Source organism: Chlorocebus sabaeus, chromosome 3 (assembly GCF_047675955.1).
Source record: "Chlorocebus sabaeus isolate Y175 chromosome 3, mChlSab1.0.hap1, whole genome shotgun sequence".
Lineage (NCBI taxonomy): Eukaryota > Metazoa > Chordata > Mammalia > Primates > Cercopithecidae > Chlorocebus > Chlorocebus sabaeus.
Window position 1 is genome coordinate 55,787,198 of NC_132906.1, and position 15,123 is coordinate 55,802,320.

Sequence of the window (15,123 nt, forward strand, 5' to 3'; positions counted from 1 at the left end):
GCCCCCATGGCTCCCTCCAGTTCCCCTGAATACAGTACAACACTTCACAGAACTCAGCGTTCATTCGGAAGTGGGTTCGAGTCAGTCATAAAGCGAACCAATATCAATTTTCATCTTTGATTTGTATGAGTTATTAAACTACACTCTGGTCTGCTGAGTATGAAATGAAGGACAGTATTTCTGTTGGGTTTATTTATATTGGTACATATATAATCAAAGGTATTTGTTGAATGCTTTATGATAGTCATTGCTATTCTCTCTTCCACCTTAATCTCTGCTCCCCACCTCCCATCCTTTCTCCATCTCTATAATACACTCATATCTTTTTAGTGACTAAGGACACTGATCCTGGAACCAGACTGACTCACCAACTCTCAGTGCCTCACTTTTTCATTGGTAAAATTTGGTTAATAACAATAGAACTCAGGATTTTTGCAGTGAATAAAAGGGAACAAATAGAATGCTTAGAACATTGCCTTGCATCTGGGAAGTACTCAAATATTATTTTAAAAATTACCATCTATCATCTATCACCATTCTATACAATTATTAGTAGTATTTAATACCATTCCCTTTGTAGAATGGAATTTTTCTAGTTCTCTGATTAAAAGACACTAGTAAGATACTTAAACACATTTTCAAGTGGTTATTTGAGCAATTATTTAAAGATATTCTACTCATTAATGGTCTTATTTTCAAAAGCCTTTATAACCCAGTTTTCTTAAAAATCTACAGAAATCAGCTAACTGTAGCAGGTGTTAGATGAATCATTCTCTACTTAAATGATACATAAAGTGGGAAGAAATTACAATCTCCAAAGATTCAATTCTGGACTCTGAAAGATGCATTTTTCATATCACTTTATATTTCTGGACTACTTTTTAATTTTATATTCATTAAAATATTAAGCTAGCAATCCCTACTTAGGTGCTGGGTGTTATGAAATAAAAACGTTGCTTTTTTAGAATAGACTCTATTTTGTTCTGTGTTTTAAATTACTATACACAAATGGTAAAACTTTTCATAACAAAGGTTTAATTAGAATGGTTAATAACTATGATTTCCAAAGCGTCTGAGTCAGTTAGGGAGTTTTGTTCCATACAAAATGCTTTATTTAACCTTCATGCCTTCATTCAGATAATTATACAAATGCATACAGTTAAAGGTTTAAACTCTATTTCAGTTCACAGCTCAATTCATAGGAAAGTTGAATACAGAAAAGCAATGCACCAACAGAATATGTCTGAGACACCATTAAAAACAATAACACTTGTTCATTTAAATCTCTGAGAATAGACTGGAATAATCATCCTCTGAGAGAATCTCATTAGGAGGGTCTCCCTTTACATTATCATAGGGCAAAAAAAATCACCATTTTACAGTAAAAGGAAAAAAGCTCTGAGTATATTTACAATACATACACTATACATAAATACAAGAACAACACTTACATAATATTAATAAACTTATAACAGGGGTTGCCTAAACACTACAGAGTATATAAATGCAGAGGAAACTATTGGGAAATTAGGTCTTTAGATAAACTGGAGAAATAAATTCATTTGCAATTAAAATTCTGAACAGAAAACCAAATAAAGATTTAAGAACTCAATGCATTTGCTTGCCAGCATCATTGGGGGGCTTTATCCTTTAATGTGTAGGACCTCCTCTGGGCACTCTTAACTGTCTAGGGTCAGAGACCCAAGAGTCTTCTGTAAAATTACATCCACAAAGCAAATCAGATGCAGCCCATCTATTCAATCTGCTGTTCAGAGGCTTCAAGCCTAGAATAACTCTTTTGTAAACTAAAGGATGTTTTTGTTATTTTTACACGGAAAGATCTTGTGATCCAATTACCACGTATAATGAGTTAAACGTCAAGGAAAAAAAAAAAAGATGCCTGCTGGATTTGGCCAAAGATGATATTTTTCTTTATTCCCATGTATTTTTTTTCAAATATGACTGAGAGATTTATTCAAAAGAACATGACGTTAGAATTGACCCCCACACACCAAGAACAACGTCTAGACTACTACTAATTATAACTAAGTCATTTTAAGTGGCAGGTGGGTATCTTCAAGGTGGTCTGTTCTCATCATTTCACAACACAAAGTTCTGAGTACATTCTTCTATGGACAAACATGAATTTGCTGGTTTCTCTTTTTTTAAATGAGCATGTTATGATACACATAATTGCATTATGATGCAGGATGACATAATACATAAGACGATGTTTTCAAGCTGGTTTTATAAGTACTTATCTCACATCCACAGAGAGTTGGTTTGCCATGTGATGCAATGTGTCCCACAAAGACATGAACAAAACAATACAGTCACTATCCCACAGGGGGACAGTGATTTTTCAAAATGAAGTTTTAAACACAACAAATCGTGGACAGACACGTTGATAGGAAAGAGCCTTGAATATAGGCACCAGTGCCCCAGTTCAACAATATCCATCCAATGTAATAAAGTTTGAGGAAAAAAATATACACTATAGTCTGGATGTAATTACACAATTCTGCCATGGGAAAACTAGAACACAAGTAGGGCAAAAGAATTTTCTATGTTTTTTTTTTTTTTTTGCCATATCTTTGGAGCATGAATTTAGCAGAAAGGGAAGATGTTGGCATGTCCCTAGAATATCTTACTTTTTGATTGCTTGGACACTTTTATCACTAGATTTGGATCCAAATTCTATCCTCCTATTGACCCTTACTTCTCAACAAAAATGAATCTCTGTGAAAGTCTTGGTGAACCTGCTTTGGAGGAAGATGCAATAATTCACACAAGGAGTCCATTCATTGGTTCTTGCCTTGCACAAAGGGTGGACTCTTGTCTTAAACACTTCAAATTTCTAGAGATGAAATCCAGAAAAAAAAAAGTACTGAGGCGACTGTTTCCACTATTCATCTCTTTTCAATTCACTTCAAGTTGTGGTTTTTGTTGTGGAGAAATTATTGCTTGTGAAACCCAATTAACTGAGAAGAGCCCCAGTCTGCAGCAGGTTGTGCACATGGAACACTTGCTCTGAGCATGGAAGAGAATTTGTTTATACAACTTTTATCTCTTTCCCCAGCCAAGTAACAGGGAGAAAGATCATAATTCAGGAGATTCATTTTCAGAAACAGAAACACTATGAGAAATGACATTCTCTTAATGTTTTCTAAGTCCATTAGTACTTCCATGAATCAATACTGTCAGAGACCTTGTTCTACACAGAAAAGCGCGAGGAATTTCATTTCTCTGATGTTGGACAGCTTCTTACATAAAATTCAATTAAACTAACAACAATACTATAAACAAATTATTTATAAGACTATTTAAAACATTCCAACGCAGAGCTGTTAAGTGAGAACTCTGAAAAAGAATTATCCATTATCTCTCCTTTATCATAATCTGAATGTTTGATTGCCACCCCATTACCAACTGCAAGAGTGGGCTCTGATATTAATAACTAGTTGCATGGGGGTGAAAATTTCAAATGTATCTGAAGCAGATTCTAGAACATCTATATTGGTGGAAAGGCATACAAAGAGTTGAGGAACTGAGAAAGTGTACTCAGGCTAAAATGCTACTAAGTATTTGAATGATTTTGGAGCTCCAGGCCAGACATTTATGAGAAAAATGACAAGTTCGGGGAGACAACTGGTTGCTATTGTTTGTTTGTAATGATCCTTCATGCATGACTTTCCAGGAGAGGCCTGATTTCAAATATTCAGTACCATTGTTAAGTCATGTGTTGTATCATGTCCCGATATTTCGCTTGAAAAATATGATGACTACTCATGCATGTTGTCCATAATAAAATTACTGAGAGTCAGGAATCTGGGAAGGTGGTTTCGGGAAACCCACGTGCAGTGTGGTGGAGTGGAAAAGACACAGGCAGACCTCCAGGTCACAGATAGATGGTTTCACTTTCCTACTCTGCCGTTTACTATTTCTCCATCCACAAACAACTCAGCCACACTTCCCATGCCTTCGTTTCCCATGCATAAAGTGTAGAAATGTTGTACAGGTTGGAGATAACGTATCTAAAAATTGCCTAGCCTATCGCTTGGCACATAGTGTTTAATAAAGAATAGCTATTATTTTCATGGTTTGCTGAATGTGTAACCTTTCACGGTACTTCAGTTTTTTTCAGACAACACATGGAAAGAAGCCCAGTCAGAAGACTTGACTTCAGTGAGATTAAGGAACCCGGTAGCTTTCCTTTGACACTCAATTGGTTATTTTACCCCCTCATCCTGGTACATTTCCTTCTCCCTCTTCTTTCTCACATTGGGAGGAGAAAACAGTGGATGTTTTTTGAGGCCTGTGGTCTGAGTTCATCGTGGAAGTCTAAAGCCTGAATGTTTAATCACAGTCCTACTTTTAAAATTGCCCTTACCCGATGTGTGACTCTCCATGAGTATAATTTTACTGATAGCCTCAGTAGCTTGTTTGGGTGAATTTGTGCTCTGAGATGGCGGGGTTGGAGAATTTCCAGGGTTCATGGTCTATTCACATAAGTCTCATTGCATATTTCTATCCATGACTCCACTTTTAGCAGTACAGTAATTACAGGAAAGAAACCTGTGAGCTTCTGAATGTATATCTGGTAATTTTTAGGACTAACTTCAAAATTGGTTAAAGGCTAGGCTTACTAAGTGTCAGTAGTACTTCAACAGACTTTTTGGGGAGAAATGATTCTGCCAATATTCCTTCCAAAATGATTCTTAGATGATAATAGGAAATATTAGGGGAAAGGGGAATGAAGAAATGTAAAGATGAATTTGTGCGTTTGGTATGATTGGATAAAATGAACAAGCAAACAAATATCCTTCAGTCTTTTGCTCTAAATAAATTGGTGTTTTTAACTGAGCAAAACTTTTTGAATCATACATACTGTTTCATAAGTTTGGGGCAAATGACAGTCAACTTTTTATTCAGAAATTGTAACTACCATATGCAATAGTGTTCATTGAAGATAAATTTAATGTTCAGATTTGTGTTCTTATATTCTACAAGTTAGAAAGATCAAATTAAGAAATGTTAATGTAAACAAGATTAAGTATATTTGAAAGATATAAAAGCTTTTTTTGTGGGCATGTGAACAGATTTGATTTACTATGTGCATGTATTTACTCTCTGTGTGTGTGTGTATGTGTGTGTGCGTTCACATGTGCAGGAAAAAACCCAGTCTTATTAAGAATTATTGCTGTGTAAAAGTATAGGAATATCTCATTGGTCATAATGTTTACTGACAGGCACTTTCAGCATTTAATTTATTTCTGAAAATGGGCATTAGCTTATTTCTATTGCGAGTATAGATTCATTTAACATGTGGCCATATCCACAGCACTTAATCTTGTCAACATGTAGTTATACCTAAAAGCAGTCTCCCTGGAATAAAACAAGAATAAACACCTGTATGATTGTTTCATCAAGAACCACTCTGTTGAGGAGGGAGATAACTTAGAAAAGAGAACAACTGTAAGATGCTCCTCTTTAGTACAAGCAAAATCCTGTGCAGCTGTTTTGTCCTTTTCAGGAAAAGACATTACTAGTTCGGAATCAGTTGTCTGCAACTTAAAATGACTTCATCATATTTTAAACCATCCTGGCTAAACCATGATAAGTGGCCACTCTATTTTGAACAGAACACGAAGAACATGCTCTGACAACGTTGGACAGAGTTCCCACGGCAATATTGCTCACTGTGTGTAAGATATACAAGGCATATCTGAACAAGATTTTTCTTTTTATTGTGATGAAAACTAGAAGCTCTTTTCCCAACATACTTCATCAAACTATTTACAACCTCTGTAAAATTTGTGAGTTTGAAAATACTTTTTCCACTATCACATATGTTACGAATACAGTAAAATATCTTCACTCTATTTTTTAAAGATGCAGTATCCTTCTATTTCATTTTCTTATGAAAATCTGGATTTCTATTGCAATTGCTCAGTAATTAGCATATTTAAAGTATCAATGGACATGGGTTACTAAACAGACATTACTCTATAATGAAACTGTGAAAATATAGCAATTTTTATGTACATTTCTTAACTATAAAATGCAGGCAGAGTCATATATAGTATTATAAGCTGGTTTCCTAATAAGGTAAGTAACTCACATTTCTAGACAGCATGGATTATTACAAATTCTTTTTAAAAAAGTTCTTTGTTGATATTTGTTAGCCCACTGGCTGCTGCATATACAGTTGTGTACACACATGTGCATGTGTTGGCGCTGTCTGTACAGGTTAATGGAAGGCAGTGTGGGGATGAGCAGAAATGTCATATGGAAGACATGACTTACCAAACCCCTTTCTAAACTAAAGCCAAAACAAACTGAAGAGACTTTTTTAATGGGATGCACTACCTCAGAAAAACTAAAGGGAGAGATTTGGTCAATGATGTTTTATACTAGAATACATTTACCTGCTAAGTTTACAGGCAACATTGAAGAGCAAAATCTGAGACTGGATTATGAACTATGAATATTAAGGCTTTCTGGGCCTATTATGATTCCTAAGAGTTACCTCACATTCAGTCCCTTATACGCAGACTGTAACATGGATGCTGGTATTCTCAACACTGCTTAATTTCTGTCAATCCTCACTATAAATGTTAAGACACCGTTAGAACAACATCATGGCTACATTTCTAAGCAGTCATAACAACATAACAAAGGCGTATTAATACATTTGAAGGCCTCACCTCACCAGATTTATTCAGTTGCAGCTTTGGTAACTATAATAAATCAAGTACAGAATAAGGAATACTGCATCTTTATCCATATAAATGTTATCATTCTAATGAACTGATTTCAAAGTGCAGAATTATGTTTAAAACACAAATGGCAATTTAAAGTTAAAAAGAATTGTAAAAAATGAACGCAATCTTTGCATAAACTATTCCAAATTTGAACCATAATGAAAATGGCCTCTTTAATCACCTGGAACTGGCATTTGTAAACACTGTAGCATTTTGTAAGTTCTTCTCCTGACAATCATCTTCCTTTTGCCCACTTAAGCTTTCAAGTGAATGAAAAGTGCTCATTTTTAAAAAAAGTGTGGTGTATGTTGTTGTTACTCAACTGCTTTTGAAAACAAATGTTCTATAGTGTTTTGGAGAAATGATGCCAGGCAGAAGTATAATCTTTATGGTAAAGTTATTAGAAATCTCAGTCTAACTGCCTTAATAGAACTTAAGACAAGTTATCAAGCAGGCTTCTCAGAGTCCACACACAATTGACAGAATGAGGGCAGAGGTGGATGCAGAAGCATGAATCTTTTTCCAAACAACTTAAGATCAGAGCAGGAAAAGGGATTCTTAAAACTTCAAAGGCTGAACGTCATAACTTTTCAAATACTGTAACTCCCTTGAAATCAATCCCTATACTGCAAACAGAAAATCAGGTCTACTGCAGCTGCTTAAGCTGTTAACGGCTCTATGTGTATAAGTTCCCAACCGTGCACATATCCCCAGCTGCAAACTGAACAGCTTCAAATTTAAAATCAAAGAATGCTTCTAGTTATGGAACAACCGATAAGTCCTTTAGGATTCTACTGCTTTTCTGTTGCTCACGATGCACTGTGCTTTTTGAAAGAGGCTAGAACTGGACATGAGATGAAATGGAGGCTTTTCCATGACTGAAGACATTCCATTTCTTTCTGTCCCAAACCACTTTTTCCTTTCCATGGGGAAATACTTTTAGAGAATTTGCCATATCTCAAGACAAGCCCCAAAGAAGTTTCAGTTCCTGAGGCTAGACCAGGGACTCATTCACTTAATTGTGCTTAGATCCCTTCTTAGAAGTACTGATATGTCAAAAGGTGAAAATGATGGAATGCTGACAGGTTTTATCAGTTAACTTACCATCTCAGTTTGGTTTCCACTTTCAGAGGATAAGGAAAAATGTTCCCTTCCCCAAATCCATCCTATGTTATTAGAAAAGTGCAACTCATTTAGTTCTGTGCTAAATTTAAACCAAGCTGTCACTCAGGAAGGAAGCTTACCCTGCCTGTCAGTTTTATGAATTCTAAAAACCAAGTCTACCTGTAATACTCTCAAGACATCTTTCAGCAGAGAAAAGAACTGGCTCTTCTTATGAGAGCAAGCAGGACTAAATGCAAATCTACACTTCACTTGAGGGATGCACTGACTACTTGCCAACTAGGTGCTGGTACTAGTGCCAGGGGATTCATGGCTGTGTTTGTCCCTCTCTGTGTTCTCTGTCACTGACTAGTAACCAACGCTGGGATGCATCAAGAGACCTTTTTCTATTCTGAATGGTCACAGGCAATGTGAAGTAGGAGTTGCATATAGTACAAAAAAAACTTTCCAGGTGGTAAAAAACCCACTGGTTGATGAGTAGTAGATTGTGTAGCTCAAGATGCTATTTATCACTAGAACTGCAGCCCTTGTTGGAGGGAAATTGCCTGATGAATTTTTGAGACCTGGCAGACAATATAGAGCACATATTTGTGAAGCCATAATTTGACCTGAAAATCATTACACTGTTGCTTAATGTTTTAAAAAATTCCTTTGAATACCATCCAACACAAATTGTCCTTGTTTCAATGTTCATAGTTCTCGCTTCATCAGAATAAGATTATCTGAATTAGAAGATGATCCTAAAAAGGATAATTCTGTAACCGGAAATTATTTCAGAATGTCCAGACATTTAAAAATGAGCTAGTAATATTGTGAGGTTAATATGTGCAATTCCCAAAATCAAGTGTTTGTAATTAAAATATATTGCAAAGGTCTTTGTTGGAGACCTTTTATATCTAAGCTATAAAAAATTCTAGCAACAACAACAATAACAACAACAAAAATCTCACCAAGCCCCTCAGCCACAGAAAGCTGGAAAAAAGCCCAGCTTGTAGTGGGGACACAATATGGTAATTTTTCTGAAAGAATGCTTGTTGGTGATATATTGCTTGTTTACTGTATATTTTGCTAGTTGCAAAAAGGTTCATAATTTTAGGGGCTGATGGAACTAACACCTTCCTCTCATCCTCCGCACAGGATGAGTGGGTTCAATATCCCTGCAGATGCCAGTGCAGGACACCTGGGTCCTGATACAATTTAGAAAATGAAATCTGTATAGAAGAACCTATTGGAGAGTCACTTATCCTTGGCTCTCCAAGAGAGGAAACTAGCACCATGTCGGGCTTTCTATGGGAAGCATTCTCTGTCCACTGATTCAGTTCCAAGGAGAACTGACCCATTAACCGAAGAGTTAATTCCCGGCTATGCCTCCCTTGCCTTTCTAGTCACCAAATAACTGTTTTCAAACAAGAAAAGGGGAGCATAATCTTTAATTGTGGTACTCAACCAAGCTGGACAACAAACAGCAGAAAGATTACCTCAGTGCTGTAAATGGAACCAAGACATCTAAAATGCTGGGGTGTTTTTTACAATCCCTTTAGTAAGTATGAAAATTGGTAACGTGAGTCCTCAGTGAAGTTATTGTAGGAAAGTCCTTTTATTCATTATTGCTTTTCTCCTCAAGAGGCGCATTATTTCCATCTCTGCTTTGTCTGATTTTTCATGTTCACTGACTTTGCCTGGGCAGCCCCACCTCTTACCTTGGTGCCAGTGTGTCTAAGACAGTTTTTTTCCCCCTGGTTCCTTGTAATCAAATACTAGGGGCAGGAAGAGATGATGCCTAGGTGACAGAACACTGCAATTTGAAGTGGGGCAGTAGTTTTTTAGACAGGCTCTTCCTATTCAACTACAGAACACCTGTGCCAGTCCATGCCAGGGCAGAGACCAGGACGAGACTTCGACTGCCCCTCTGCTCGAACAGATGAACAAAACAGAATCAAAACAAAACAAAAACAATCAACGACAAACAAATGAAAGATTCAATGTTGGTTTTCTTCAGGGCATGGCAGAATGACAAGTTGCGAGTGATATCTAGTGGCCGCCATCGCGATTGCAAAGGGCTGCCTGAGTGCCCTTTCTTTGCAGGTAATGGGACCTCTCCATCTGCTTCTTCATTTCTACTTTCATGCTGCTTGCTGGTAACAGATTGGATGTGTGTTCTAGCTTACTCAGATCGTAACTAAAATTTCTGTAAAAAGGGGTTAAGGGGTGGGATGATGGGAGATTCATCCAAATTTAAAAGGTCTTGCTCTAGCCATCAATTTGTGGTAGGTGACCTTTAAGGTATCAATAACAAAATGTCTGACAGCTCAGAAAATGTACAAGCTACAAACATCTTTAAATGGCAGAGGACACAGCACGGAAAACAATGCCTGTCTCTTCAACATTTATGTCACTGAGCTCCCAGGCCCGCGTAAAGACGGTTCTCGTGCAGTCAGGATGGGGGTTACCTTCAGACCAAAAGAAGTGTGCCTTCCTTTTCCTCCTCTGGTTTCAGACATCGTGGGATGGTGATGCCCTTTTGTGTTAACACTGTGAAGGGGATTCAGCCCTGCTGAATTGGGTGCCGCTAAGAGATCCAGCTCTTACGCTCAGCTGGACAGGTAGCATTCCTCACACCAGCATATGCCTCCGGCGGTGCAGGGCCAAATGATCTGACCGGGAAAAGCTGCGATCACAGTCCGCGCACTTGAATGGCTTCACTCCCGTGTGTTTGCGGTAATGCCTTGTCAGTTCATCCGAACGAGCGAACTTCCAGGTGCAGCCTTCCCAGGTACACTTGTAGGGTTTCTCTCCTGGAAGAAACAAAGGAACACAAGCTTTGGTGCTCCATCCATCCCTTTACCATAACAACCAGGCCGATACTCTATTTTGGGAAACTTGTGTTCTCAATGAATTTTTCAGTTGGTAAATCTTTGTCGGGAAACCTTACCATCCCACCAGCGGTCTGGCTCAGACAGGTGAGGGTTTCAATCTCGTCTTGCCTGCTGTGACAACCTGGCAAGCTAGTTAACACTGGTGTCCTCCTTTATGACTTTGCCATCAACATATCAAAAGACATGGATTAACTGCCACTGGATATATCACCACTAGTAGACTAAAAAGAAATCATTAAAGCTTTACCCAGTTTGATTTGATTTTAAGGCTGAAAGTCACAAAGAATTCTTATGGTCAATCAGTTATACTTTGTTTCAACATCCCCCCACCACCCTTCCCTCCAACAACTGTAAATCACTTAGATGGCTTAAGGCTATTTTAAAACACAATGTCCAAGAATATACACAAAATTTTACTGAACAATAATGTACTCTACTACCCCTAGATATCAGGTATTAAGTACATATTGTTCATAGACACCTACTTTTTGCTTGTTCTTTGGGGGAAAATCCTAGATGCCTTAATAAAGTTTAAATACATTTTTCAGGACTTAAGAATCAGGGTAAGCCCTGAGAAATCATCACGTTGGTCCTAGAGCTAAAATTCACAGAGAAAAGCTGTCTGAAGAAGTATGTAATTTGACCGGGTCCCTCAGTCAACTTGTAAGGACAGTAAAATATGCAAAGGCTGTGCTGGGAAAAGATACACTAGCCATTGTCCAAATGAGCTCCCAGTGGGAGTGGGACAATAGTTGACCCAGGTGTGCTGTTTTCCTGGCTCTCATTCAGAATGGGAGGCCTGTCCCCATGCGACCCCACAAAAACTGATCTCTTCTGCCCCTTACACCCAACTGTCTACAATGTGCTTCTTGGCCACACATGGCCTCTGGTGAAAAGAGTCTAAGATAGGGAAGGGAGCTATCTGCTGTTCCCCATGCATGAAGCTACAAAGTGAGTATTGTTGACACCACTTTACAGATGAGAAAACTGAGGCTTAAGGTAGTAACATTACTCAAAGTCAGTAAAAAGATTGCATGGCTCTCAATCCAGCACTTTTCACTATTTTACAGTGGAATGGATAATTCTTACCCCATCTAAATGTTGTCACATCTTCAGACAGAGTTAGTGTCACTTTCTTAGGTACTCTGAAATTATTCACTTCCTATTTCTATGACATCACCTATCACAATATACCATAAAGATTTCATTTAGACGCCCTTCTCTACCAGTTTGCGAATACTTGGAGATCTGGGACTACTCTGCCTCTACTATTTCACTATCGCTGGAGCCTAGAATAGCTGCCAAGCAAGTACTTGAATGTGTTAATAAAACTGCAACATACACACACAAATACACACACATAGGAACATATACGGGAAACTACAGGACCTTGTAAATGAGATGTGCAGGTAATGCCTACGTGGGAAAACTAGACCAAACTGGACCCAACATTTTTCATTCAACTGTTAAATCAATGCTGTCTATGTGGATTCTTACAGGATCAAGCAGCCCTTTCAGAAGAGAGTGAATAGTTCAGGCCTGTTAAATCTAGAAATACTTATGCACTAATTGTGGCCCCAGGTTGCTCTAGGTTTTTCTGAAAGGGCTCCTTTTAAGAAAAAGCCTACTGCCTGGATTGACACCAAACCTCAACTTCTGATTCACTGTGGTTGTCCCATGGAGACAAAACTGTATTTGCATATGTGTACCGACCAAAGTTTGACAGAAATTAAACAAAAATCAGCAAAACTCCTAACTGAAAAAGATTGGAGGTCTACTATATAGTATATATTATTACCTACATGCTTTTATGTGTTACATGTCATGTCTACATGTTTTTGAAATTTATACTATGAGCATGGATTCTAATAAGCTGAGCTTGATATAATTCATCTTTTCAAAAATACATCCATCTTTGGTACACTGAGCTGAGCTAGTTCGATGTTGGTCACTGACAGCCATTTCTTAGCTATTTCCTGTGTTGCTATGGAACCAGCTAGAGAGAGTGGAAGGCCTAGAAAGAAAACAATAAAATTTCATCTTCACTGGAGATGAGCATTGCTCAGTTGTGTAGTAGGAGGATGTGTTTCTCTCTGGGTCAGGAAGTGGCACATGGGATTAGATAAACTGGCTGGGTGTGGTTGTTTACGGCAGTAATCCCAGCACTTTGGGAGGCCGAGGTGGGAGAATCACTTCAGGCCAGGAGTTCAAGATCAGCCTGGGCAACAAAGTGACATCCTGTCTCTCCAGAAATTTATTTATTTTTTTTAATAAGCCAGGTTCAGTGGCATGCACCTGTAGTTCTAGCTACTGGGGAGGCTGAGGCAGAAGAATTGCTTGAGTCCAGGCCACAGTGAGCTATGACTGTGTTACTGCCTTCCAGTCTGCGTGGCAGAGTACAACCCCGAAAGAAAGAAAGAAAGAGAGAGAAGAGAGAAAAGAGAGAGGGGGAAGAGGAAGGAGGAGGGGAGGGGGAAAGAAAAGAAAAGATAAGCTGTTGGATCCTGCCCTGGACATTCCAGATAGTGGAGGAAGGGGCTCTGTAACAGGGGTGCACCTGGGGAGGAGAGGTAGACAAGAACTTCCAGGCTCATCTTAACAAGGATGTGAGAGGTTGGTACCAAGGTAGAGACGATTTATACCTCAGGTACTGTCTAGCTTTTTTTGTACTTCCAATTTAGTCACTTAAAATTCTCTAGTTTTTTCCTTAAAATGATACCAGTCATACTTTTATTTTCACGTTGGCTATTTAATAATGGTAGTTATGTCCTTTCCACTTGAAAATCTAGAGCAGGGGTTAGTAAGCTGTGGTCCGTACTTTTGCCTTCAATGCCTAAGACCTTTACTATCCAGTCCTCTATGGAAAGGGTTTGCCAACCCCTGATTATAAGAGATGGCCATCTCTGCTTTTGGTAAGCTTCATGAATATGTTAGCTTGTTGAACTGGGGTTATATATTACACATAGGGAGTTTGAAATGGGTGGGTGATGGAATGTTTTAGTTACAGTTCAATCACTTAATCTCAAATTAGGATCCCTGATTCAAATTCTAACAGTCCTCTCAGTAATAAACACACATGATATTTCAAAAACTTCAAACTGATTTCTGGGCAATAGGAAATGAGTGACCCTGTTAAAAGACTCGCCCACTGAGGACAGTGGCTCAGGCCTATAATCCCAGCTACTTGGGAAGCTGAGGCAGGAAGATCCCACTTGAGGCCAGTAGTTCGAGACCATCCTGGGCAATACAGTGAGACCCCTGTCCCTGCAATCTCTAAAAAAAATAAAAATAAAAAAACGTAGCCAGGTGCAGTGGCTCACACCTGAAGCCCCAGCGATTTGGGAAGCTGAGGTGAAAGACTGCTTGAGACCAAGACTTCCAGTCTACAGATGAGCTATGATCATGCAACTGCACTCCAGCCTGTGTGACCGAGCAAGACCCCACCTCCAAATTACAAAAATAAATACTTTAAAAAAATGAAAATTAAAAAAAAAAAATTGAAAAAGGCTCACTCAACTCAATCAGACCTAAAAATACCCTCAGAATCTTCTGCTCATAAATAAAGTACAATAACCTCACCTATGAGGGTGAAAGTCACATGGCCTGAAGTTCAGGAGTGCCTCTCTATACTTCACCTGGTAACCAAAAGTAAGGATTCTACATAATGATGGCGCCCCACCCCATCTCCAGCTCCTTTAAATATAGTTGTGTTAAAATAGCGACTATGAACACAAATGAGTTACCCTCCTATTGAGTCTGGGAAGTGCAGTTACAACATGAGAAGGATCAGAAAGTAGAAGCTGAGATGTTTGGAATTGTTTCTAAGGTGGCTATTTTAAAGGCAGAAGCAGCAGGGAAAATAGCACCTGGTAGAGCAAGGGTTTGTCTGAGCCCACAAATGTAGAGTGGGGAAACCGTGCAAGTGAAGTGTGATCAAGTGTACTAAACAATCATGAAAAGCAACGGAAGAGGCCTCAGAAATACAAGAGGCAGATACTTCCCTACTCCATGAATAAAATCAATAAAAATGATATATAAATTATAAGCTAGGCCAGATGCAGTGTTTCATGGCAGTAATCCCAGCACTTAGGGAGGCTGAGGTGAGAGGATCGATTGCTTGAGGCCAGGAGTTCAAGACTAGTCTGGGAAATATAGCAAAACCTTATCTCTATCAAATAAATAAATCAGCTGGGTGTGGTGGCTTGCATCTCTAGTCCCAACTACTTGGGGGGCTGAGGCACGAGAATCCCTTGAACCCAGGAGGCGGAGATTGCAGTGAGCTGAAATCATGCTACTGCACTCCAGCCTGGGTGACAGAGCAAGATTCTGTCTCAAAAAAAAAAAAAAAAAAAAAAAAAAAA

The 15,123-nt window shown here is 38.5% G+C and overlaps 1 protein-coding gene across 6 annotated transcripts in view; it reads right to left on the reverse strand.

Annotated features, from left to right (window-relative positions):
• Positions 1-1,089: 1,089 nt before the first annotated feature.
• Positions 1,090-15,123, reverse strand: part of KLF12 (KLF transcription factor 12) — a 460,616-nt gene continuing 446,582 nt past the window's right edge. For all 6 annotated transcript variants that reach the window (XM_038007736.2, XM_073014388.1, XM_073014391.1 and 3 more), the window contains one exon: positions 1,090-10,681. In XM_038007736.2, the coding sequence (XP_037863664.1) occupies positions 10,500-10,681 (182 nt within the window). In that variant the 3' untranslated portion in view covers positions 1,090-10,499. The remainder of the gene's footprint in view (positions 10,682-15,123) is intronic.